Source organism: Pristiophorus japonicus, chromosome 26, assembly GCF_044704955.1.
Source record: "Pristiophorus japonicus isolate sPriJap1 chromosome 26, sPriJap1.hap1, whole genome shotgun sequence".
Taxonomy (NCBI): domain Eukaryota; kingdom Metazoa; phylum Chordata; class Chondrichthyes; family Pristiophoridae; genus Pristiophorus; species Pristiophorus japonicus.
Window position 1 is genome coordinate 12,328,809 of NC_092002.1, and position 26,114 is coordinate 12,354,922.

Here is a 26,114-nt window from a genome sequence, read left to right on the forward strand (position 1 = left end):
GGGATCATGGACTCACCAGCAGAACGAGGATGCAGGAAGTTAAAGGATATTTTGCACAGAGGTCATTGGAGCAGGGAAGACTTTACTACTCGTGGCTGTATAATTTGAAAGGGAATTGGATAGCAGTTGAGAAGGATGACTAAAGGACACACGGAAAGAGTATGAAGCCCTGCCTAAAACAGCGGTGGAAACAGAGTCCTTAATAGCTTTTAAAAGGGAAGTAGGTAAACGGGTTAAACTGAACAGGTTCTACCCTACGTAAACTTGAGGTCATCTAAAACTCGGCAGCCTGTGTCCTAACTTGCACCGAGTCCCGCTCACCCATCACCCCCTGTGTTCGCTGCCCCGTGTCCTAATTAGCACCCAGTCCCGCTCACCCATCACCCCCTGTGTTCGCTGCCCCGTGTCCTAACTCGCACCAAGTCCCGCTCACCCATCACCCCCTGTGCTCGCTGCCCCGTGTCCTAACTCGCACCGAGTCCCGCTCACCCATCACCCCCTGTGGTTCGCTGCCCCGTGTCCTAACTCGCACCGAGTCCCGCTCACCCATCACCCCCTGTGCTCGCTGACCTACATTGGCTCCCGGTTAAGCAACTCGATTTCAAAATTCTCATCCCTGTTTACAAATCCCTCCAGGGCCTCGCCCCCTCCCTATCTCTGTAATCCCCTCCAGCCCCACAACACCCCCGAGATGTCTGCGCTCCTCTAATTCTGCCGCCTTGTGCATCTCTGATTATAATCACTCAACCGTCGGTGGCCGTGCCTTCTGTTTCCTGGGCCATAAGCTGTGGAACTCCCTGCCTAAACCCCTCTGCCTCCCTTTCCTCCTTTGAGACGCTCCTTAAAACCTACCTCTCTGACCAGGCTTTTGGTCATCTGACCTAATTTCTCCTTATGTGACTGTCAGATTTTTGTTTTGTCGTCTTACACTCCTGTGAAGCGCCTTGGGATGTTTCCCTACATTAAAGATGTTGTATAAATGTAAGTTGTTGAAAGGGCAGGAGAATGGACCGAAGTGTATAGCTCTTTCAGAGCTGGCACTGGCAAAACGGGCTGAATAGAGATCTCGTGTGCTGTAAATTTCTATGATGCTAACCCATCTCCCTGTCTAGCCTATTTTTGGATAATTAAAATTCCCTTCAATTATGTTTTTTTAAATGCACTCTTCATCACAAATTGAATGCCCAAATTCCTTTCCACTATTCGGCGGCCCATAATATACTTCCCAGCCATGTTCCCTTTAATCTGTGCAGCTGCGCATCTGTCTGGAGCTCCCGCTAAATCCATACGCGTGCAAATTTTTGAACGGGCCGTGCAAACCGCCCCCCCCCCCCCCAAAAATCAGAGGGAACTTTGCTCCCCAGTAATGTGATTGGTTGTAGAAATGCAAGGTTACTGTAGGAGTGGTATGTTGGAATTCCACTTTTATCCCTTATTTTACTGAATAGCGATTTCATATATATTTTTTTAAAATTGTATTTCAGAATTTTCATCATCTGGCTGATCAGCAGTTGGTTCCGACGTGGAAGTGCGCCTCCGGAACAGAGCGATCCGACCGGAACAGTGCGTCTTCCCAGTCGCAATCTTTTCCCCAAAGACACGCTTATGGTAAGCAGTAGTTATTTTCTGAATTGTTTTTACTCCACAAAAAGGAAAATAACCTTATGCAGAAAGTGCTGGTGCCCGCCTCTGAAAGAAAGGTGTGTTCTTTCTGCTGAAGGGCTCCACTTGAAATCTTGACCCTATCTTCTGACACACCGGGTGTTTATTGCCACCGTTTTCTGATCTCAAAGAGCTGCGTTTATATAGCGCCTTTCACGACCCCCCCCAGGATCCAAAGCGCTTTATCGCCAACGAAGCAGTGTTGCCATGTAGGAAACGCAGCAGCCAATCTGTGCACAGCAAGCTCCCTCACGTAGCAATTTGATAATGACCAGATCACCTGGTTTTGTTTTTGTTGACGGACAAATGTTGGCCAGATCATCATCATAGGCAGTCCCTCGAAATCGAGGAAGACTTGCTTCCACTCTAAAAGTGAGTTCTCAGGTGACTGAACAGTCCAATTCGGGAATTACAGTCTCTGTCACAGGTGGGTCAGACAGTGGTTGAAGGAAAGGGAGGGTGGGACTGGTTTGCCGCACGCTCCTTCCGCTGCCTGCGCTTGTTTTCTGCATGCTCTCGGCGACGGGGATAACTCCCCTGCTCTTCTTCGAAATAGTGGCCGTGAGATCTTTGACGTCCACTGAGAGAGCTCGGTTTAACATCTCATCCCAAAGAAGGCACCTCCAACAATGCAGTACTCCCTCAGTGCTGCACTGGAGTGTCAGCCTGGGTGTTTGTGCTCAAGTCTTTGGAGGGAGACTTGAACCCACAACCTTCTGACTCGGGTGCAAATGCTACCGAGATGAGCTACGGTTGACATTGGGCCTTGCTGTTTGTCACTTTGCCGTACACACATATTGATGTGTGTTCTCTGCAGAGGGACAGTGGTGACCCTGTTGATTCTAATCCACACGTGATAAATTTACCAGACACCAAAAATAAATGAGCAATCCCGTTAGCTCTCCTTGCATGCTGACTCCCGTTTACTAGACCGTGCCTATCTCGGTGTCTCAATACTTTTTTTCCCCTTCTAAACCTTTACCCACAACAGATGTCATGTTAAATTTGTACAAGGCATTGGTACTTGGTAGAAGGATTAGAGGGAGGTTTAGAACCTTTTTCACCCAGAGGGTGGTGGGGGTCTGGAACTCACTGCCTGAAAGGGTGGTAGAGGCAGAGTCCCTCAACGCATTTAAAAAGTACTTGTATGTACACTTGAAGTGCTGTAACCTACAGGGCTACGGACCGAGAGCTGGAAAGTGGGATTCGGCTGGCTAGCTCTTTGTCGGCTGGCGCGGACACGATGGGCCGAAATGGCCTCCTTCCGTGCTGTAAATTTCTCTGATTGATTGGACCACAGTTGGAGTACTGCAGTTCTGAATAATGCGTTGTATTCCAGCTGTGGAAAGGATACAGCATAGATAAACTCAATTCAAACCAGCTGTGGGGTGGGGGGGGGGGCGCGCGGAAGGAATTCTTGGTTTAAAGTCTCGTGTGTCATTGCATATCAGTCATCATCATCATAGGCAGCCCCTCGGAATCGAGGAAGACTTGCTTCCACTCTTAGCATGAGTCCTTAGGTAGCTGTAATACGAGAACCACAATCTCTGTCACAGGTGGGACAGGCAGTGGTTGAAGGAAAGAGTGGGCGGGGAGTCTGGTTACCCACACGCTCCTTCTGCTGCCTGTGTTTGATTTCTGCATGCTCTCGCAGACTCGACTCGACTCGGCAATATCCCCATTTTGCTTGCACATCAGAACTGCACTGGTGTGTCAGTCTAGTTGATGTACTGACGTCCCACAATAGGGCGTGATTCCAAGGGAAGAGTGCTACCAACTGAGTGAAACTGACACGGGAGGAGAACATTTTCTATTGCAGATTGTATACCATGCGCATAATCTGGAAGTAAAAGCCGATAATACACAAAGAGAAAACGCTCAGCAGGTCAGGCAGCATCTGTGGAAAGAGAAACCGAGTTAACGTTTCAGGTCGGTGGCCCTTCATCAGACCTGCCTTTTGCCACTGTTTGGCAAGCAAAAATTAAAGCTACAATTAAACAAAGGAGTGGAAACAGAAAGCTGAGACAGCTCGCTGACATTCTTCATCCCAGTATCGTGTGCATACCAAGCCCAAGTTTACAGTGGGGGAAAATTACACAGTCTGTGGGCTGGACCTTTTAAGCTTTTCTATATTCGGGGCGAAATGGAGGAAAATTACCGGTCGCGAATACTCTGCGCTTTGATAAGGAAGTTTGAGCATCTGGGCCCTGCGTCAGGGGGCACAGCACGAAAGGAGGCGTTGTACACTTTTTTTTGTGGTGCAAGATTGGAAAATTGGTGAACTAAAGTGCAGGGCCTTGTGCACTCCGAGAGAGGCCTGGGGGCGGGGGAAACCTTAAAATAAACCACACAAACATTCCCAAAACATTGCCCAGGTCACCACAACACACATCGCGCAAAAAAAGTGAACGGAAACCAACACTCACGCTTGCCTTCGGAGTACTTTGCCGTCCTCTCCGCCGCTGGCTACGCCGGACTGCACTGATTTCTCGGGTCATTGCGGGCGCGCTTCCGGGCGGACGGGTCGGGCAAAAGTCTAAACTCCTGCCGGTGTCGCGACCGGAGGCGATGCACACCCGGCGCCGCTCTCCCCGGCAAAACCAGACCGGCAGGGCGCGGGAGATCTCCCCGCCGCCTCGCACGCTGCTCCCGGGGCGAAACCCGGGGCACAGAGGACCGGAAGATCCAGCCCTTGATCTTTATGTTGTCCGTGATGCCCCATAAACTCCCATGCAACCTCTTCCGAACCATTCTAGATACCTTTCCAGGCCAATGGGTTGGTCTTTTCCCCACTTCAGTCTATTTTTTACATTAGTTTGCGATTGATTAATGTTAGCAGTCAACCTCCTGCTTCCTCTGGTTCACAGCAACGCTTTTGGAATAAGCACGAGACTTCATGGTGGCGTATATGGAACAGACTTTATTGATACACAGTAAAGATACAGAGATTGGCCTTTTCCGGTTTCTGTATCTTTTGAGCACCCTGACAAACTTGAAAGTCATGATCTTTTATACATCCTATTTTGAGTACATCAAAGGAAAATGTCATAGCTAAGACTGCATGACTTATCTATTCCCAAACCCTTTGAAAGCAGGCTGTTCATATGAACAGTTTGCTGTTTACTTCAGAACCACTCCACCCTACACGAGACTTCCTGACATAACAGGAATGAACATCTTCGACGTAAAAGCTTCAACTGCTATCTGTAGCTAATGGATTCCTTCTACCCCTGTTTGTTGCCCTAAAATTAAAGTTACATTTTGTTACCTCAAAATTAAACATCAGCCAGTCCTGGGTGAGGTCATTACTCACTTATTCCCTTTCACAAACACTTTACATATCGAAAACAAGCAATGCGTTCTTTTTATGACACTTCAAAGACATCCTGTTTATAAAAGAAAGACTTACATTTATATAACACCTTTCACGACCACCGAACGTCTCAAAGTGTTTTACAGCCAATCAGGTACTTGTTTTGACTGTAGTCACTGTTGTAATAGAGGAAAAGCTACAGCCAATTTGCGCACAGCAAGCTCCCACAAACAGCAATGTGATAATGACCAGATGATCTGTTTTTGTTATGTTGGTTGAGGGATAAATATTGGCCCCAGGACACTGGGGATAATTCCCCTGCTCTTTGAGATGGTGCCGTGGGATCTTTTACGTCCACTTGAGAGGGCACATGGGGCCTCGGTTTAACATCTCATCCGAAAGACGGCACCTCCGACAGTGCAGCACTCCCTCAGTACTGCACTGGAATGTCGGCCTAGATGTTTTTTTTGTGCTCGAGTTCCTGGAGTGGGACTTGAACCCGCAACCTTCTGACTCTGAGACGAGAGTGCTGCCCACTGAGCCACGGCTGACACAGTGGAAAGTTATATCAGAAAGCCCGTTAATTCAAGACACAAAGAAGTCCCCAAGATGTCCAACATGCATCTCTCCAGGATGTCTAACTATTAACGGTTCTGTAGTGACCGGCAGTTTAGATGTAATCCCAAATGTTCAGATTTTGTTTCACGGATCAGAGTGAACTGATTTTATCATTCCTTGTACTTTACATTAATCCAACATGTCGCCTTTTTGATCCTTGCAGGACCTGCGTGTTTATATCACGGAGAATGAACACTTCACAGAATTTAACAACACTGTTCCACTTTTCTGGGAGCACCTCGACCTGGTGTATGGAGACTGGACAAGTGGAGAGTCTGGGACTGGATGTTACGAGCATTACGGAGAAATAGAAACAACGGAGGTATGAAAACTCTGCGTTTGGATATTTTGTGGCAATCTATTTCAAAGTAAAATTGAAAGCCCCAGCAACTACCGAATTGCCTCTGTTCTTGGGCTATTAACACTTGAGCCTAGAATTTACTGTCAATGATATTGGTGAGTGAATGCCTTGTAAACTTGAGGTCATCCAAAACTCTGCTGCCCATGTCCCGCTCAACCATCGCCCCTGTGCTCGCTGACCAATATTGGCTCCTGGTTAAGCAATGCCTTGATTTTAAAATTCTCATCCTTGATTTCAAATCCCTCCATGGCCTCGCCCCTCCTCCAGCCCTAGAACTGCCCCCCCTCCCCACAAAGATATCTGTGCTCCTCTAATTCTGACCTCCTGAGCATCCCAGATTTCAATCGGTCAACCATCGGTGGCCGTGCCTTCAGCTGCCTGGGCCCCAAGCTCTGGAATTCCCTCCCTGAACCTCTCCGCCTCTCTTTCCTACTTTACGACGTTCCCTAAAACCTACCTCTTCAGCCGAGCTTTTGGCCACCTGCCCTAATTTCTCCTTGTGCTGCTCGGTATAAAATTCTGTTTTATTACACTCCTGTGAAGCACCTTGCGAAGTTTTACTACATTTAAGGCGCTATATAAATATAAGTTGCTGTTGTAAGGTTTTTAGCCAAGAATTTCCTCATGCTCAGCAGCACTCCAATGAGCAAGCTCTCACTCCATGAACCAGAATGTGCCTGATATGGGTCAATATAGTGGGGACAGGGGCCAATAAGAAACCTATGTGCCCTTTCATTCAGTTGACTGGATATCGCATGTGCCCAGATGTAATTTCCCCCATGAGTTTGGAAAGCAGTGTTCTATTAGCCTATAAACTACCAATTTACCGACAAACTAACCATAATTAAATGGTTTCCAAGACAGAACAGATTTACTGTAGCTTATGGAACATAAATATTCCTGCATGAAATTTACACCGTTACAGTTAGAGATGCTTTTTGACAGAATCGGGAAAGGATTTGTAATTTAATGGCATGACCATATTTAAGACCAGCCTTTGTTTTGTTTGCAGCAAGCTGCAGATATACCATCCTCATTCCTATACTGACATGCATCAGCCGGACCAGATTCAAAATACAATAGACACACAGAATTACTTCTAATTAAATTTAAGCAGAGGAATTAATAACATTTAAGCATAAAATGGATAAAGCGCTTGTGATTCTGGGCTTTATAAATAGAGGCAAAGAGTACCACCTCCAGGAAGTGTGATGCTAAACCTGCATAAAACACTAGTTCGGCCCCAGCTGGAGTGTTGTGTCCAATTCTGGGCACCGTGCCCAGGAAGGTCATGAAGGCTTTGGAGAGAGTACAGAGGAGATTTACTAGAATGGTTCCCGGGATGAATAGACTAAAGAAGCTGGGTCGGTCTCCTTGGAGCACCAAAGGCCGAGGAGATTTGACAGCGGTGTTTAAAATCATGAAGGGTTTGGATAAGAGTAAATAAAGCAAGACTGTTTCCAGTGGCTGAAGGGTCGATAACTAGAGGGCGCAGATTGAAGGTGATTGGCAAAAGAACAGAGGAGAAACTTTTTTACGCAACGAGTGATTGGGATCTGGAATGCACTGCCTGATAGGGTGGTGGTTAGAGATTTAACAGTAGCCTTCAAAAGGGCAACTGATAAATACTTCAAGGAGAAAAAATTGCAGGGATATGGGGAAAGAGCGGGGACTGGGACTAACTGGATTGCCCTTCAAAAGAGCTGGCGCAGATTCGATGGGCCGAATGGCCTTCTACTGTGCTGTACTATTCTATGAAATTAATATTGGCAATATCTGCAGATTCATGTTTAATACATTCACGTGACAGTACCATGTCTTGCCTTAAAACAAGATTTTAACTGAGCTAAAGCCTTCACTAAAATATTGGCGAGAGCTTTCCTTCCCAAGTGTGGGTTTTTATTTTGTCTTGGTCTCTTCCTTTTTGTGTCTGGGCTGTGTTTAGTTTTACTTGTTCCTGTTACTACCTAGATACATCAGTGTTCTTCCATCTAGGCACCCTTGTGTACAATTTCTGAGAGGGAGTGAGAGGTTGAACAGATTTGGAGGAGATGTGTACAGCCAGCAGGCAAGAGCGATACAACCTTGAATCTGGGGTTAACAATTGCTGCTGTACTGCTGAAAACTTCCTATTCTGCGTGCATAGGAACAGGAGTAGGCCATTCGGCCCTTCGAGCCTGTTCCGCCGTTCAATTAGATCACGGCAGATCTGCAGCTAAAATTCCCATTTTCCCACCAACGATCCATATCCTGCTGCAGTACAGCGGGACCTGGGGGTCCTTGTGCATGAAACACAAAAAGTAAGTCTGCAGGTACACCAAGTAAGCAGGAAGGCAAATGGAATGTTGGCCTTTATTGCAAAGGGGATCGAGTATAAAAGCAAAGAAGTCCTGCTACAACTGTACAGGGTATTGGTACGGCCATACCTAGAGTGCTGCGTACAGTTTTGGTATTTAAGGAAGGATGTACTTGCATTGGAGGCTGTTCAGAGACGGTTCAATAGGTTGATTCCGGAGATGAGGGGATTGACTTATGAAGATAGGTTGAGCCTATACACATTGGAGTTCAGAAGTATTGTGTTTCTAACACAGATCAGGCTGCACACAGGGAGGTTAAAGTAACAGTGACCTCAGTCTTTAATAAGACACTCCAGAGTGAGGAACAGGCCTTAGGGGCCGGCTAATATACAGTGCTCCCAAGGGATGCTGGGATCCCTTGGGACTTCAGGGGATGAGCTCCCTGGTGGCGGAACATGCTTTACAGATACACAAGAAGAAGAATGAGAGGTGATTTTATCAAAACATATAAGATAATGAGGGGGCTCGACAAGGTGGATGCAGAGAGGATATTTCCACTCGTAGGGGAAACTAAAACTAGGGGACGTAGTCTCAGAATAAGGAGCCACCCATTTAAAACGGAGATGAGGAGAAATTTCTTCTCTGAGGGTTGTGAATCTGTGCAATTCTCTGCCCCAGAGAGCTGTGGAGGCTGGGTCATTGAAGGTGGAGCTAGACAGATTCTTGAATGATAAGGGAGTAAAGGGTTATGGGGAGTGGACAGGGAAGTGGAGCTGAGTCCAGGATCAGATCAGCCATGATCTTATTAAATGGCAGAGCAGGCTCGAGGGGCCAAATGGCCGACTCCTGCTTCTATTTTTTATATTCTTGTATCCCTTGATACCCTTACCTAATAAAAAAATCTATTGATCTTGATCTCGAGAGTTCAAAATGTCCTGGCATCCTTCGCTGTTGAGGGAAGAGTTCCAAATTTCTATTCCCCTTTTGTATTTAAAAAAAAAAATACTTCCTGATTTCGCTGCTAATTGGCTATCTCTAATTTTAAGATTATGTCCCTTATTTTTGATTTTACCCCACCAGAGGAAAGTGTTTATATATTGCCTATCGAATCCTTTCAACATTGTAACACCCCAGTCAGCTCAGCCTTCAATTTCCAATACTTGAGGGAATATAAGCCAAGTTTTGCAACCTGCCCTTGTAAAGGATTTGAAGATGATGTACTAATTCCTTATTGTGTAGCAATCTGTTACGGTAATGCAAGTTATTGTGAACCCAGTTAAAAGCCTTCCGTCAGGAATCTGCAGCATTCTTTGAGACTGTCAGCAGGTTGAGGATTAATTGTTCTAGTTAAGATGGGTTGATACTTTTAATCTAAGTCCAAATATATTTCCAAATGATGGAGAATGTAAAAGAAACACTTGCATTTCTATAGCGCCATTCGTGACCACCGGATGTCCCAAAGTCCCTTGCAGCCAATTAAATAATTTTTGAAGTGTAGTCACTGTTGTAATGTGGGAAACGTGGCAGCCTATTTGCACCCAGCAAGCTCCCACAGACAGCAATGTGATGATGACGACCAGATAATCTGGGTTGTTTTGTGATGTTGATTTGAGGGATGAATATTGGCCGGGTGGCAGAGGTGCGGTGAATGAGGGTACGGGCCCAGAAGAGGCGAGGGCCCAGGGGCAGCACGGGCCAGCCCACACTGCGATATGTGTGCGCACGAGGTCCGTGCAGCAGAGCAGGTCTCCGGTCGTCCTGGTTAACCCTTGCCACTGGACCAAGACCTAGCTCTGTCAAGCCTGTGTGGTGGCTGGTGTGCAACGGTCACCCCGCGTTAAAAAAATCCACCCACAGGCATCTTCCATCCCCTCAATTGGCGTTCAGGACTGGAACGTCGGGCCCTTCATTGAAACATCTGTGAACGTGTGTGGAAGCAAGTCAGCCTCGTTCGAGGGACCGCCGATGATGATGATTGGCCAGGACACTGAGAAGAACTCCCCTGCTCTTCTTCAAAATAGTGCCACGGGATCTTTTACATTCACCTGAGACCAGAGGGGGCCTCGGTTTAACGTCTCATCCGAAAGACGGCAACTCGGACAGTGCGGCGCTACCTCAACACTGCACTGGGAGTGTCAGCCTAGATTTTTGTGCTCCAGTCCCTGGAGTGGGACTCGGACGCACAACCAAGGCGAGGATGTTACCAACTGAGCCACAGTCGACAGCCAACTTGATAAAACCATTTGACATTGTTGCTTTTAAAACAAATAAACAATAGATTATCAGCGTATTGGCTGTTGAGTATAAATTAGTCATCAACTTCAGCCAACCGACAGGATTCATGAGAACATGGAACAGGAGTAGGCCATCTAGCCCCTCGAGCCTGCTCCGCCATTCAAAAAGATCATGGCTGATCCGGCCGTGGACTCAGCTCCACTTAACCGGTGGCTCAACCGTGGCTATCAAGGGAAATCAGGGATAGTATTAAAGCCAAGGAAGTGGCATACAAATTGGCCAGAAATAGCAGCGAACCTGGGGACTGGGAGAAATTTAGAACTCAGCAGAGGAGGACAAAGGATTTGATTAGGGCAGGGAAAATGGAGTATGAGAAGAAGCTTGCAGGGAACATTAAGACGGATTGCAAAAGTTTCTATAGATATGTAAAGAGAAAAAGGTTAGTAAAGACAAACGTTGGTCCCCTGCAGTCAGAATCAGGGGAAGTCATAACGGGGAACAAAGAAATGGCGGACCAATTGAACAAGTACTTTGGTTCGGTATTCACGAAGGAGGACACGAACAACCTTCCGGTTATAAAAGGGGTCGGGGGGTCTAGTAAGGAGGAGGAACTGAGGGAAATCCTTATTAGCCGGGAAATTGTGTTGGGGAAATTGATGGGATTGAAGGCCGATAAATCCCCAGGGCCTGATGGACTGCATCCCAAAGTACTTAAGGAGGTGGCCTTGGAAATAGTGGATGCGTTGACAGTCATTTTCCAACATTCCATTGACTCTGGATCAGTTCCTATGGAGTGGAGGGTAGCCAATGTAACCCCACTTTTTAAAAAAGGAGGGAGAGAGAAAACAGGGAATTATAGACCGGTCAGCCTGACATCGGTAGTGGGTAAAATGATGGAATCAATTATTAAGGATGTCATAGCAGTGCATTTGGAAAGAGGTGACATGATAGGTCCAAGTCAGCATGGATTTGTGAAAGGGAAATCATGCTTGACAAATCTTCTGGAATTTTTTGAGGATGTTTCCAGTAGAGTGGATAAGGGAGAACCAGTTGATGTGGTATATTTGGACTTTCAGAAGGCGTTCGACAAGGTCCCACACAAGAGATTAATGTGCAAAGTTAGAGCACATGGGATTGGGGGTAGTGTACTGACATGGATTGAGAACTGGTTGTCAGACAGGAAGCAAAGAGTAGGAGTAAATGGGTACTTTTCAGAATGGCAGGCAGTGACTAGTGGGGTACCGCAAGGTTCTGTGCTGGAGCCCCAGCTGTTTACACTGTACATTAATGATTTAGATGAGGGGATTAAATGTAGTATCTCCAAATTTGCGGATGACACTAAGTTGGGTGGCAGTGTGAGCTGCGAGGAGGATGCTGTGAGGCTGCAGAGCGACTTGGATAGGTTAGGTGAGTGGGCAAATGCATGGCAGATGAAGTATAATGTGGATAAATGTGAGGTTATCCACTTTGGTGGTAAAAACAGAGAGACAGACTATTATCTGAATGGTGACAGATTAGGAAAAGGGGAGGTGCAAAGAGACCTGGGTGTCATGGTACATCAGTCATTGAAGGTTGGCATGCAGGTGCAGCAGGCGGTTAAGAAAGCAAATGGCATGTTGGCCTTCATAGCAAGGGGATTTGAGTACAGGGGCAGGGAGGTGTTGCTACAGTTGTACAGGGCATTGGTGAGGCCACACCTGGAGTATTGTGTACAGTTTTGGTCTCCTAACCTGAGGAAGGACATTCTTGCTATTGAGGGAGTGCAGCGAAGGTTCACCAGACTGATTCCCGGGATGGCGGGACTGACCTATCAAGAAAGACTGGATCAACTGGGCTTGTATTCACTGGAGTTCAGAAGAATGAGAGGGGATCTCATAGAAACATATAAAATTCTGACGGGGTTAGACAGATTAGATGCAGGAAGAATGTTCCCAATGTTGGGGAAGTCCAGAACCAGGGGTCACAGTCTTAAGGATAAGGGGTAAGCCATTTAGGACCGAGATGCGGAGGAACCTCTTCACCCAGAGAGTGGTGAACCTGTGGAATTCTCTACCACAGAAAGTTGTTGAGGCCAATTCACTAAATATATTCAAAAAGGAGTTAGATGAGGTCCTTACTGCTAGGGGGATCAAGGGGTATGGCGAGAAAGCAGGAATGGGGTACTGAAGTTGAATGTTCAGCCATGAACTCATTGAATGGCGGTGCAGGCTAGAAGGGCCGAATGGCCTACTCCTGCACCTATTTTCTATGTTTCTATGTTTCTATAACCCTTAATTCCCTTATTGGTTAAAAATCTATCTATCTGTGATTTGAATACATTCAATGAGCTAGCCTCAACTGCTTCCTTGGGCAGAGAATTCCACAGATTCACAACCCTCTGGGAGAAGAAATTCCATCTCAACTCAGTTTTAAATTGGCTCCCCCGTATTTTGAGGCTGTGCCCCCTAGTTCTAGTCTCCCCGACCAGTGGAAACCACCTCTCTCTGCCTCTATTCATAATCTATCCTCTAATACACTTAACGCTGGTGAATGTGCAGCTGTTTTTAAATAACATTTACTCTTTTTTTTTTACAGAATGTAAAATCCAATGGTTCCATGTACATTCACATATTCTTCACGAAGAGTGGGTTTCATCCAGATTCCATGAGGAAGGCACAGTACAGGCGGCTGGCCACCGTGTCAACCACACGGAGTAAGCAAAAGTACCGCATTCAATCATATTTTCTTTTGCTAGTGCTGTTGCCCTGATGTCACTAACTTATGGTTCGTTCCCGGAATCATTGAATGCAGTCTGATCCCAGATTTCGCTAGGTTTGTTGCCCGCAGTTTCCACATGTACGCTGGCGACCTCGCTCTACCTCTCCACCACTTCTCCCGACCCATCCGTGGTGTCTAAATTGTCAGACTGCTTGTCCGACATCCAATACTGGATGAGCAGAAAGTTTCTCCCAATTAAATATTGGGAAGACCGAAGCCATTGTCTTTTGTCCCCGCCACAAACTGCGTTCCCGAGCCACCGACTCCATCCCTCTCCTTACCATCTGTCTGAGGCTAAACCAGACTGTTTGCAACCTTGGCGTCATATTTGACCCTGAAATGAGCTTGCGGCCACATACCTGGCGGCATAACTCAAACCGTCTATTTCCACCTCCGTAACATTGCCCGCCTCCGCCCCAGCCTCAGCTCTTCTGAAACCCTCATCCCTTTTGTTAACGCTAGACTTGACTACTCCTGTCTAGTCTCCCACATTCAACTCTACGTAAACTTGAGATCATCCCAAACTCGTCCCGTGTCCTAACTCTCACCGAGTCCCACTCACCCATCACCCCTGTGCTCGCTGACCTACATTGGCTTCCGGTTAAGCTACGCCTCGATTTTGAAATCCCTCCATGGCCCTCGCCCCCTCCCTATCTCTGTGTAATCTCCTCCAGCCCCACAACCCCCCACCCCACCCAAGATGTCGGCGCTCCTCTAATTCTGCCCTCCTGCGCATCCCTGATTGTAATCACTTGACCATCGGTGGCCGTGCCTTCTGTTGCCTGGGCCCCAAGCTCTGGAACTCCCTGCCTGAACCTCTCTGCCTCTCTACCTCTCTTTCCTCCTTCAAGACGCTCCTTAAAACCGACCTCTTTGACCGTCGCTAATTTCAACTTAATGCGGCTTGGTGTCAAATTTAATCGCATTACGCTCCTGAGAAGCACCTTGGGGTATTTCACCACGTTAAAGGCGCTATATAAATACAAGTTGTTAAGTAGGAAATCTTGCAAAACACTGTACTGTTCACAAGCTAGTGCTATGCATCGCACTTGTAACCGTTGTTCCTGAGTTAAGTGTGTCTACGTTTCACAATAGTGCTGAACAAATACAAGAGGAGGAAGTTTCAAAAGACAAAAAACCTTCTGACCGGGCAGACAGAGGCTGATCCTGAAATAATTAAGGTACTTCTGAAAAGGTCTTTGGGTCGATTTAATGCTCTTTCTTGAACATGACAAACATTCCATAGAATACAAGAGCAGGGAGATTATGCTTGAACTGTATGAAACACTAGTTAGGCCACAGCTGGAGTACTGCATGCAGTTCTGGTCACCACATTACAGGAACGATGTGATTGCACTGGAGAGGGTACAGAGGAGATTTATGAGGATATTGCCAGGACTGGGAAACTTTAGCTATGAGGAAAGATTGGATAGGTTGGGCTTGTTTTCTTTGGAGTAGAGGCGCCTGAGGGGTGACCTTATTGGGGTGTATAAAATTATGAGCGGGGGCCTGGATAGAGTGGATAGGAACGACCTGTTTCCCTTAGCCGAGGGGTCAACAGCCAGGGGGCATAGATTTAAAGTAATTGGTAGGAGTTTAGAGGGGATTTGAGGGGAAATGTCTTCACCCAGAGGGTGGTGGGGGTCTGGAACTCACTGCCTGAAAGGGTGGTAGAGGCAGAAACCCTCACCACATTTAAAAAGTACTTGGATGTGCACCTGAAGTGCCGTGACCTGCAGGGCTACGGACCGAGAGCTGGAAAGTGGGATTAGGCTGGGTAGCTCTTTGTCGGCCGGCACGGACACAATGGGCCGAAATGGCCTCCTTCCGTGCTGTAGACTTCTCTGATTCGCTGATGTTTAATGTCGTTGTCCGCGCGTGTTCTCTTTTTGCAGCGAGCCGAAGACTATGGGCCCGTTGAGATCATTTCCCACTGGCACCCAAACCTCACTGTCCATATCGTGGATGACCACACAGCGTGGACAATGGGTGCGGTACCACCTCCCCTTGACCAGTGTAAGTGAATAATCTTCGCCCCGCAACTTTTCCGTGGTTTGTTCTACGAAAAGAAAGACTCGCATTTATATAGCGCCTTTCACAGCCACCGGACGTCGCAAAACGCTTTACAGCCAATGAAGTACTTTTTGAAACATCGCTGTCATAATGTAGGGAAAAGCGGCAGCCTATTTGCGCACAGCAAGCTCCCACAAACAGCAATGTGATAACTGATCAGGTAATCTGGTTATGGTTCTGTTGATTGAGGGAATAAATATTGGCCCAGGACAGCGGGGATAACTCCCCTGCTCTTCTTTGAAATAGTGCCACGGGATCTTATACCGCCCATCTGAGGGCAGACGGGGCCTCGGTTTAGCATCTCATCCGAAAGATAGCACCTCTGATAGTGCGGCACTCCCTTGGCACTGCACTGGGAGCGTCAGTCTAGAATTTTGTGCTCAAGTTCCTGGAGTGGGACTTGAACCCACAACCTTCTGACTCAGGCGCCGGTGCTATCTGTAGCTTGTACTTTTTTTTTTTAAGTGTGACAACAAAGTTTAATATTCGCGATGCTGAGGAATTAAATACAGAGGTAGGAGTGGAGGCAGGTGATATTACAGATAGGGAAGTAGGCGGGGCTGTGTGATAGGGAGGCTATGCAGTCAAGCCGGTCGGTTCGGGGTCGAATAGGATGCCACGGTTGAGTTCGGTTCAGCTTGTGATAGTGGCTGGGGAGCTGGATGGAGTCGGTGGCAAGGGTGCAGAGCGTGTGGTGGTTGTGAGGGTGTGTGGTGGTTGTGAGGGTGTGTGGTGGTTGTGAGGGTGGTGATGAACAGAATGGCTTCAGTCTCCCCAATACTTAGTTGGAGCAAATTGTTGCCCATCCAAAACGGCGTGTGCGTGTCTGTTCGTCTGCCCCTTGCCCCTGTGGCGTGTCTCAGTCCTTCACCTTTTATTTTTTTTTTTAGTTATCTAATTCCGTTTAAATGCTATTACAGATTCTGCTTCCGATGGGATGTCCAATTTGTTCACTTATATGAACAAAAAAAAAACCTCTTAACCTCTCCTTCCTTCCTTTCTTTCTGCTGATGATCTTAAAATTGTGCCCTCGAGCTCCCAACTTGCTGACCGATGGAAATGGTTTTTCTCTATTTACCGCATCAAAACCCTTCATAATATTGATCACCCCTCTCCGATGTCCTGATGACCTTCGCTGCCCTAATGCAAAGTGCCACTGTCTCGCTAATCTTTTATAAGCAAAGCCTCGCGTCCCGGAAATCATCTCCGTGCATTCCTTCTGCACCACCTTCGTGGCCTTGACACCCTTCCTAGTATTCGGGCACGCAACACTGGACACGGTATTCTACCTGTGGTCTAGCAAATGATTCCCATAGGTTTAGTATTGTTTTTTTTGTACTTATCACCCCTGCTAAGGTGCAAAGTGTTTCTCTGCATTGAAACATACAAAATTTTGACAGATGCAGGGAGGATGTTTCCCCCGGGCTGGGGAGTCTAGAACCAGGGGCACAGTCTCAGAATAAGGGGTTGGCCATTTAGGACAGAGATGAGGAGAAACTTCTTCACTCAGAGGGTGGTGAATCTTTGGAATTCTCTATCCCAGAGGGCTGTGGAGGCTCAGTCTTTGAGTATATTCAAGACGGAGATTGATAGATTTTTGGATATTAAGGGAATCAAGGGATATGGGGATCGGGCGGGAAAGTGGAGTTGAGGTCGAAGATCAGACGTGATCTCATTGAATGGCGGAGCGGGCTCGAGGGGCCGAATGGCCGACTCCTGCTCCTAATTCTTATGGTCTTGTAACAAGACCTGGCTCATTGTTTAGGGCTGTGGGAGGGACGACGTCCCATCTCACATTTTATTCCCCAGTTGTTTGCCTAGGGGCACACAACCTAGCACGGGGCTATTTTGGGAAGCAAACCGTCTTTCGGTAAGATTTAACTTTGTATATTTTTTAAAAACTGCATCTAAACATCTCTCCCGTTGAAGTCCTTTCCGTGAAAAAAGTGGCCACAGAATCCCGAGCAGTGATGGGCTCGGATGAAAGTTTTGCTGATGCTTGCTATCAAAGCGCACATGTAAATGTCCCCTTGGGTAAGTCAGTGCCTTCAGGAGAGCAGGGAGGGGCGGTGTTACATAGAAACATAGAAAATAGGTGCAGGAGTAGACCATTCGGCCCTTCGAGCCTGCACCACCATTCAATATGATCATGGCTGATCATTTTTGCAACCTCAGTACCCCATTCCTGCTTTCCCTCCATACCCCTTGATCCCTTTAGCCGTAAGGGCCACAACTAACTCCCTTTTGAATACATCCAACGAACTGGCCTCAACAACTTTCTGTGGTAGAGAATTCCACAGGTTCACAACTCTGAGTGAAGAAGTTTCTCCTCATCTCGGTCCTAAATGGCTTACCCCTTACCCTTAGACTGTGACCCCTGGTTCTGGACTTCCCCAACATCGGGAACATTCTTCCTGCATCAAACCTGTCCAATTCCATCAGAATTTTATATGTTTCTATGAGATCCCCTCCCATTCTTCTAAATTCCAGTGAATATAAGCCCAGTTGATCCAATTTTTCTTAATATGTCAGTCCTGCCATCCCGGGAATCAGTCTGGTGAACCTTCGCTGCACTACCTCAATAGCAAGAATGTCCTTCCTCAGATTAGGAGGCCAAAACTGTACACAATATTCAAGGTGGGGCCTCACCAAGGCCCTGTACAACTGCAGTAAGACCTCCCTGCTCCTATACTCAAATCCTCTCGCTAGGAAGGCAAACATGCCATTTGCCTTCTTCACCGCCTGCTATACCTGCATGCCAACTTTCAATGACTGATGTACCATGACACCCAGGTCTCGTTGCACCTCCCCTTTTCCGAATCTGTCACCATTCAGATAATATGCCTTCCTGTTTTTGCCACTAAAGTGGATAACCTCACATTTATCCACATTATACTGCATCTGCCATGCATTTGTCCACTCACCTAACCTGTCCAAGTCAACCTGCAGCCTCTTGGCATCCTCCCTCACAGCTCACACTGCCACCCAGCTTAGTGTCACCTGCAAACTTGAAGATATTACATTCAATTCCTTCGTCTAAATCATTAATGTGTATTGTAAATAGCTGGGGTCCCAGCACTGAGCCCTGCGGTACTCCACTAGTCACTGCCTGCCATTCTGAAAAGGACTCGTTTGTCCCGACTCTCTGCTTCCTGTCTGCCAACCAGTTCTCTATCCACGTCAATACATTACCCCCAATACCATGTGCTTTAATTTTGCACACCAATCTCTTGTGTGGGACCTTGTCAAAAGCCTTTTGAAAGTCCAAATACACCACATTCACTGGTTCTCCCTTGTCCACTCTACTAGTTACATCCTCTCAAAATTCTAGAAGATTTGTCAAGCATGTGTTCTCCGAACCCTAGAGAATGGTACGCAGGAGGCTAGAGTTGTGGAGTGTTTATTTTGAGTAGTTGCTGCACATTACAGTCAGAGTAAAGTTTGTTTGTTGGTGTTTGTACAGCATGCGGCGAGTGTCTTACCTCCTGACTCTCCAAAGCCTTTCCACCATCTACAAGGCACCAGTCAGGAGTGTGATGGAACACTCTCCACTTGCCTGGATGAGTTGCAGCTCTAACAACACTCAAGAAGCTCGACACCATCCAGGACAAAGCTGCCCCCCTCCCCCCATCCACCACCTTCAACACTCACTCCCTCCACCACCGGCGCCCCCTGGCTGCAGTGTGCACCGTCTACAAGATGCACTGCAGCAACTCGCCAAGGCTTCTTCGGCAGCACCTCCCAAACCCGCGACCTCTACCACCTAGAAAGACAAGGACAGCAGGCGCATGGGAACACCACCACCTTCACATTCTCCTCCAAGCCACTGACCATCCCGACTTGGAAATATATCGGCCATTCTTTCATCGTCACTGGGTTAAAATCCTGGACCTGCTTCCCCAACAGCACTGTGGGAGCACCTTCACCACACGGACTGCAGCGGTTCAAGAAGGAGGCTCGCCACCACCTTCTCAAGGGGCAATTAGGGATGGGCAATAAATGCCGGCCTTGCCAGCGATGGCCACATCCCAGGAACGAATGAGAAAAAATGCGCACATTATCACAGGAAAGCTATGTTAAGTCAAAATTGGTCATTCCTACTCGGGCTACAGAACTACTTCTAATAATGTTAGCTACAGTACTGCTTTTAAAGAAACATTGATTTTTCTCTGCATGACTGACCTGACTTATGGACTCTGGGTAGAGAGTAGCGTTCAGACAACGAGGCAATCCACGCATTGGTGAAAAATATATTCAAATACAGCTCTGGTAGCCCACAGCACCGAAACCATCAAATGGAAAAGTCCCCGACTCCCGAATTTAAAAAGCATGTCTTAAATTGAGGGAGGTGTTCTCATGATGTTACAAGTGCAGTCTGTGCGGCCCCCGGCCTGTGAGCACCATGGGAGCAGGCCGGGGAGCAGTGTGGCGGCATACCACTCCAGGGAGCAGCCCGTGCTGAAGCAGGAGAGCAACGGCAGTGAAAAGGGACGTCATCAAGGTCCAGGTCGGTGATTGGAGCGTGGGCAGGTACAGCAGGAGCGGCGAGGTCGGGGCGAAGGAGCGGCGAGAGATTGTAGAGGGACGTGATCCGGGCCCAGGGGGCAGCACAGCCCACACTGTGCGATATGTGTACGCACTAGGTCCGTGCAGCAGAGCAGGTCTCCAGTCGTCCTGGTTAACCCTTGCCACTGGACCAAGACCTAGCTTTGTCAAGCCCGTGTGGTGGCTGGTGTGCAACGGTCACCCCACGTTAAAAAATCCACGCACAGGCATCTTGCACCCTTCAGGATTTAGTTCGGGACCTGGAATATTAGGTCCTTCATTGAAACACCTGTGAACTTTTTGACACGGAAGCAAGTCATCCTCGATTCGAGGGACTGCCTATGATGATGATATATTCTTCATTAGAACTGCGAAGGTTAAGGGGAGATTTAATAGAGGTGTTGAAAATCATGAGGGCTTTTGATCGAGTAATTAAGGAGAAACTGTTTCCATTCGCAGAGGGTCAGTAACCAGAGGACATGGATTTAAGGGAATTGGCGAAAGAGCCAGAGATGAGAGATATTCACAGAGCAAGTTATGATAATCTGGAGCGCACGGCCTGAAAGGGCGGTGGAAGCACATCCAATAATAACTTTCAAAAGGGAATTGGATTAATATTTGAAGGGGAACATTTTGCAGGCGGGGGAGTGGGACTAATTGGAGAGCTCTTTCAAAGAGCCAGCACAGGCTCGATGAGCCGAATAGTCTCCTCTGTGCCGTATCATTCTATATGTGAAATTGAGTACCTGTCACTGACCGATTTGGAACGTCGCTGGAGAATGATGCAGCTTGTGCTATTGAACAGCTCATTTTTCCCTTGTAATGTCACAGTTGGCCCTTTGTATATACTCCCACACAGGAAATGCAGGATGCTAATCTGTAGTCTGTGAATCCACTTGGCTGTCCTGCACAGGCAAAAAAATATTGTGGTATATTTGCAAACAAACTTGCATTTACGTAGCGCCTTCTCACATCCTTGGGGTGTCCCGAAGTGCTGCACAGCCAATGAATTATCTTTGAAGTGTAGGCACTGTTGTTGGGCGCATAGCCAAGTCTCACAAATAGCACGTGAAACCAGTTTAATGTGATGGTTGAGGAGGAAATGTTGAGTGGGATACCAGGAGAAATGCTGCTCTTTACATCATCATAGGCAGTCCCTCGGAATCGAGGAAGACTTGCTTCCACTCCTGAAGTGAGTTCTTTGGTGGCTGAACAGCCCAATACGAGAGCCACAGACTCTGTCACAGGTGGGACAGACAGTGGTTGAGGGAAAGGATGGGTGGGACTGGTTTGCCGCACGCTCTTTCCGCTGCCTGCGCTTGATTTCTGCATGCTCTCTGTGATGAGACTCAAGGTGCTCAGCGCCCACCCGGATGCACTTCCTCCACTTAGGGCGGTCTTGGGCCAGGGACTCCCAGGTGTCAGTGGGGATGTCGTGCTTTGTCAGGGAGGCTTTGAGGGTGTCCTTGTAGTGTTTCCTCTGCCCACCTTTGGCTCGTTTGCCGTGAGGGAATTCCAAGTAGAGCACTTGCTTTGTGAGTCTCGTGTCTGACATGCGGACTATGTGGCCTGCCCAGCGGAGCTGATCGAGTGTGGTCAGTGCTTCAATGCTGGGGATGTTGGCCTGAATGAGGACGCTGATGTTGGTGCGCCTGTCCTCCCAGGGGATTTGTAGGATCTTGCAAAGACATCATTGGTGATATTTCTCCAGCAACTTGAGGTGTCTACATGGTCCATGTCTCTGAGCCATACAGAAGGGCGGGTATTACTACAGCCCTGTAGACCATGAGCTTAGTGGCAGTTTTGAGGGCCTGGTCCTCAAACACTCTTTTCCTCAGGCGACCGAAGGCTGCACTGGCGCACTGGAGGCGATGTTGGATCTCGTCGTCGATGCCTGCTCTTGTTGATGGGAGGCTCCCGAGATCGGGGAAGTGGTCCACGGTGTCCAGGGCCGCGCCGTGGATCGATGACTGGGGGGCAGTGCTGTGCGGTGAGGACAGGCTGGTGGAGGACCTTTGTCTTACGGATGTTTAGCGTGAGGCCCATGTTTGTACGCTTCAGTAAAAATGTCGACTATGTCCAGGAGTGCAGCCTCTGTATGTGCGCAGACGCAGGCGTCGTCCGCGTACTGTAGCTCGACGACATAGTGCTGTAGGCAATGTCCCCCGGAACTGTCTCGTGCGCGGACTACCCCCCCCCCCCCCCCACACAAAGCGCGGCCCATTCAAATTTTTCCGCAAGGGCGCTATCTATAATGGAAAAGTGAGTGAACGGCTAGGGTGGGTCCTTGCAGATGGCTTTGTGAGAACATTGGCCAATAGGATCTTTTATATCTGGCTGAACAGGCAGCCGAGCCTTGGTTTAATTTCTCATCCGAAATCGCCATCTTGCCAGCCTAAATTGTGTATTCAAACCTGGAATTTGGAGCAAGTCCCACTCCCTTCTGACTAAAGGGCAAGAGTTTTACCAGCTGAGCCAAGGTGACACTACGGCTCATTACCTGTCCCTGTCACAAGTTCCAAAGTACTGTGCGTTAAGCCTGAATTGTTCCAACTGATTGGGAAGCAGTAATATCACGTGTTTCTGTATGTGCCACAACTTGAAAGGAATCCAAATGCAGTAATTCTATCTGTTGCCTCTTCCAGCTTATTCCTATTTCTCCTGTTCGTGTGTTTGAATGGAATCAATAGCTGCGATAGCATTTTAGAAGTGATAAGATGCCTAGTCATTTTTTTATTCGTTCGTGGGATGTGGGCGTCGCTGGCAAGGCTGGCATTTATTGGCCGTCTCTTATTGCCCTTGAGAAGGTGGTGGTAATACAACTGAGCGGTCCTTTCAGAGGGCAGTTAAGAGTCACCCACATTGCTGTGTCACGTGTCGGCCAGGACGGCAGATTATTTTTCCCTAAAGGACATTCATGATCTGATCGTTTCACTAGCTTATTATTCCAGATTTATTCCATGAATTGAATTTAAATTCACTAGCTGCCGTGGTGGGATTTGAACTCTCAACTCTGGATCATTAGTCCAGGACTCTGGATTACGAGTCCAGTAACACAACCACTATACTACCGTACCCCTGATGGTAAAGCTTTTTCATATAATGATTAGATGAAAGAGTTGTCTTATGAAGAAAGGTTGAACAGGTTGGGCCTATACTCATTGGAGTTTAGAAGAATGAGAGGTGATCTTATTGAAACGTACAAGATTCTGAGGGGGCTCGACAGGGTAGATGCAGAGAGGATGTTTCCCCTCGTGGGGGAATCTAGAACTAGGGGGCATTGCTTCAGAATAAGGGGTCGCTCATGGGGAGGAATTTCTTCTCTGATGGTCGTGAATCTTTGGAATTCTTTGCCCCAGAGAGCTGTGGAAGCTGGGTCATTGAATATATTCAAGGCAGAGATCGACAGTTTCTTGAGCGACAGGGGCGTCACGGGTTATGGGGAACAGGCAGGAAAGTGGACTTGAAAAGATAAGATCAGATCAGCCATGATATTGAATGGCGGAGCAGGCTTGAGGGGCCGTATGTCCTGCTCCTATTTCTTATGTTAGTGCATGAGTGTTAGTGCAGTGAATCCAGGAATGCCTGGAGTCTGTCTTGTGGAGTGACATTTCATTTGGGACCTGTTTTGATTTTGTTTCTCCCCACAGACGTGAAGTTTGACCCCGTCAGCGGTGACTATTACCCAATTATTTATTTCAATGATTACTGGAACCTGCAGAAGGACTACTTTCCCATCAACGACACGCTGGAGAAGCTCCCTTTGCGTATGACCTACTGCCCTCTGTCGCTGTGGAAATGGCAGCTGTACGCCGCGCAGAGCACCAAGTCTCCTTGGAACTTCTTGGGAGAGGATCTGTATGAACAACCAGACGAGGAGCAGGATTCCGTGAAGGTTTTATTTCTCCTCATAATAATAATCCTCATAAGCAATGTTGATCTCAATTCTGTTTGTCGGCCTGATTATTTTTTTGTTCCCGGGATGTGGGTGTCGCTGGCAAGGCCAGCATTTATTGCCCCATCCCTCATTGCCCCTCGAGAAGGTGGTGGTGAGCCGCCTTCTTGAACCGCTGCAGTCCGTGTGGTGAAGGTGCTCCCACAGTGCTGTTAGGGAGGGAGTTCCAGGATTGTGACCCAGCGACGATGAAGGAACGGCCGATATACTTCCAAGTCAGGATGGTGTGTGACTTGGAGGGGTATGTCGAGTATTGAGATATCTAGTCCGGGTAGCTGCGTAGGAACGTCAGAGCTCGAATGGGCCATTCAGCTCCTCGAGTCTGTTTTCGGCGTTCCATTAGATTTTGGCCGATCTGTACTTTAACTACCATTCACCCGCCTTTCCTCCTTGATACCCTCAAGTAACAGAAATCTAGCGATCTCGGTCTTGAAAATTTCAATTGACCCACAGCCTTTTGGAGAGGAGCGTTCCAGATTTTCACTACATTTTGTGTGGGAAAATGTGTTTCCTGATTTCACTGCTAACTAGCCTAGCTCTGATTTAAGATTGTGCCCTCTTGTTCTTGAATCCTCCCCTCCCCGCACCCCGAGGAAATAGTTTCTCGGTATCTGCCCTATCAAATCCCCATATCATTTTAAACACCTCAATTAGATCATCCCTCAACCTTCTAAACTCAAGGAAATACATTCCCAGTTCATGCGACCTGTCCTCATAATTTAACCCTTGAAACCCCAGTATCATTTTTAAATAAAATTATGAGGGGCCTAGATAGAGTGAATAAGAACATAAGAAATAGGAGCAGGAGTAGGCCGTGTGGCCCCTCGAGCCTGCTCCGCCATTTAATCATAATCCGCCATGATCCGATCATGGACTCAGCTCCACTTCCCTGCCCGCTCCCCATAACCCCTTAATCTCTTATCGGTTAAGAAACTGTCTATTTCTGTCTTAAATATATTCAATGTCCCTGCTTCCACAGCTCTCTGAGGCAACGAATACCACAGATTTACAACCCTCTGAGAGAAGAAATTCCTTCTCATCTCAGTTTTAAATGGACGGCCCCTTATTCTAAGATTATGCCCTCTAGTTCTAGTCTCCCCTATCAGGAAGGACCTATTTCCTTCAGCAGAGGGGTCAACAACCAGGGGGCATAGATTTAAAGTAATTGGTCGAAGGATTTGAGGGGAAATGTTTTCACCCAGAGGGCGGTGGGGGTCTGGGGTGGAACTCACTGCCTGAAAGGGTGGTAGAGGCAGAAACCCTCACCACATTTAAAAAGTACTTGGATGTGCACTTGAAGTGCCGTAACCCACAGGGCTTCGGACCGAGAGCTGGAAAGTGGGATTAGGCTGGATGGCTCTTTGTCGGCCGGCGCGGACACGATGGGCCGAAATGGCCTCCTTCCGTGCTGTAAATTTCTATGATTCCTATTCGATGACCATTCTGGTGAACCTGTGCCGATTTTTGCGATTTGTGGACATGGTCACCTAACCTCCGTTGCTCCTCCATTGTTCCTTGCCTCTCGCTATCAAGACCAAATTCTTGTGTGTCTCTGATCCAAAGTGAATGGCCTCGCGTTTCTCCACCTTGAGCTCCATCTGCCACAGTACTGCTACTCATTAAATCTGTTGCCGTTTTCTGTTCCCGTCTGCACAACCTCCTGTGCCGCCTTACTTCGTGTCACCTGCAAACTCAGCTCTCTCTTCCTTTAGCCAGGTTATTAATATGCTGAAAAGCCGAAGCTCTAGTGCAGATCCCCAAGGAACTTCACTTGCCGCATCCCACCAATCCGAGAATGTTCCCTTTGTCCCGACTCTCCTTCCTCCCAACCAATTGCCAGCTTTGGTTGCTACTGTCGATATATTATCTTGAAACTAGACATGACAGACCCTCATGACTTCGGGGAATACAGCGTTTGTTGTAATACCGTGGTGAGCAGGGAAGTCAGAGATCCGATCCCTAGTCTGGACAGAACTCCTCCCAGATCAATTGGCCAGATCGTTCCTGAGCTACTGAGGAGCAACAAAAGATTACCCAGGATTCTCGCTTGCAGTCACTAGCCTATGAGCATGCTTTAAAAAAAAAAAAAAAATGCACTAGTGTGCGATGTTCCTGTAAGCTGTGCTTTGTTCTGAAGGTCTGTTTCTTTTAGTGGGCGGCCTCTTTAAACTTCTGCGCGTGCACGGTATTTACAACAACAACTTGAATTTATATAGCGCCCTTTAACATAGTGAACCATCCCAAGACGCTTCACAGGAGCATTATCAGCTAAAAATTTGACACCAAGCTGCATAAGTA

At 47.6% G+C, this 26,114-nt stretch overlaps 1 protein-coding gene across 1 annotated transcript in view; it reads left to right on the forward strand.

Annotated features, from left to right (window-relative positions):
- Nucleotides 1-26,114, forward strand: part of clptm1 (CLPTM1 regulator of GABA type A receptor forward trafficking) — a 59,071-nt gene that overhangs the window by 14,132 nt on the left and 18,825 nt on the right. The window contains exons 3-8 of the mRNA XM_070867824.1: nucleotides 1,485-1,608; nucleotides 5,757-5,915; nucleotides 13,061-13,178; nucleotides 14,339-14,424; nucleotides 15,139-15,259; nucleotides 23,512-23,756. Of these exons, the coding sequence (XP_070723925.1) occupies nucleotides 1,485-1,608; nucleotides 5,757-5,915; nucleotides 13,061-13,178; nucleotides 14,339-14,424; nucleotides 15,139-15,259; nucleotides 23,512-23,756 (853 nt within the window). The remainder of the gene's footprint in view (nucleotides 1-1,484; nucleotides 1,609-5,756; nucleotides 5,916-13,060; nucleotides 13,179-14,338; nucleotides 14,425-15,138; nucleotides 15,260-23,511; nucleotides 23,757-26,114) is intronic.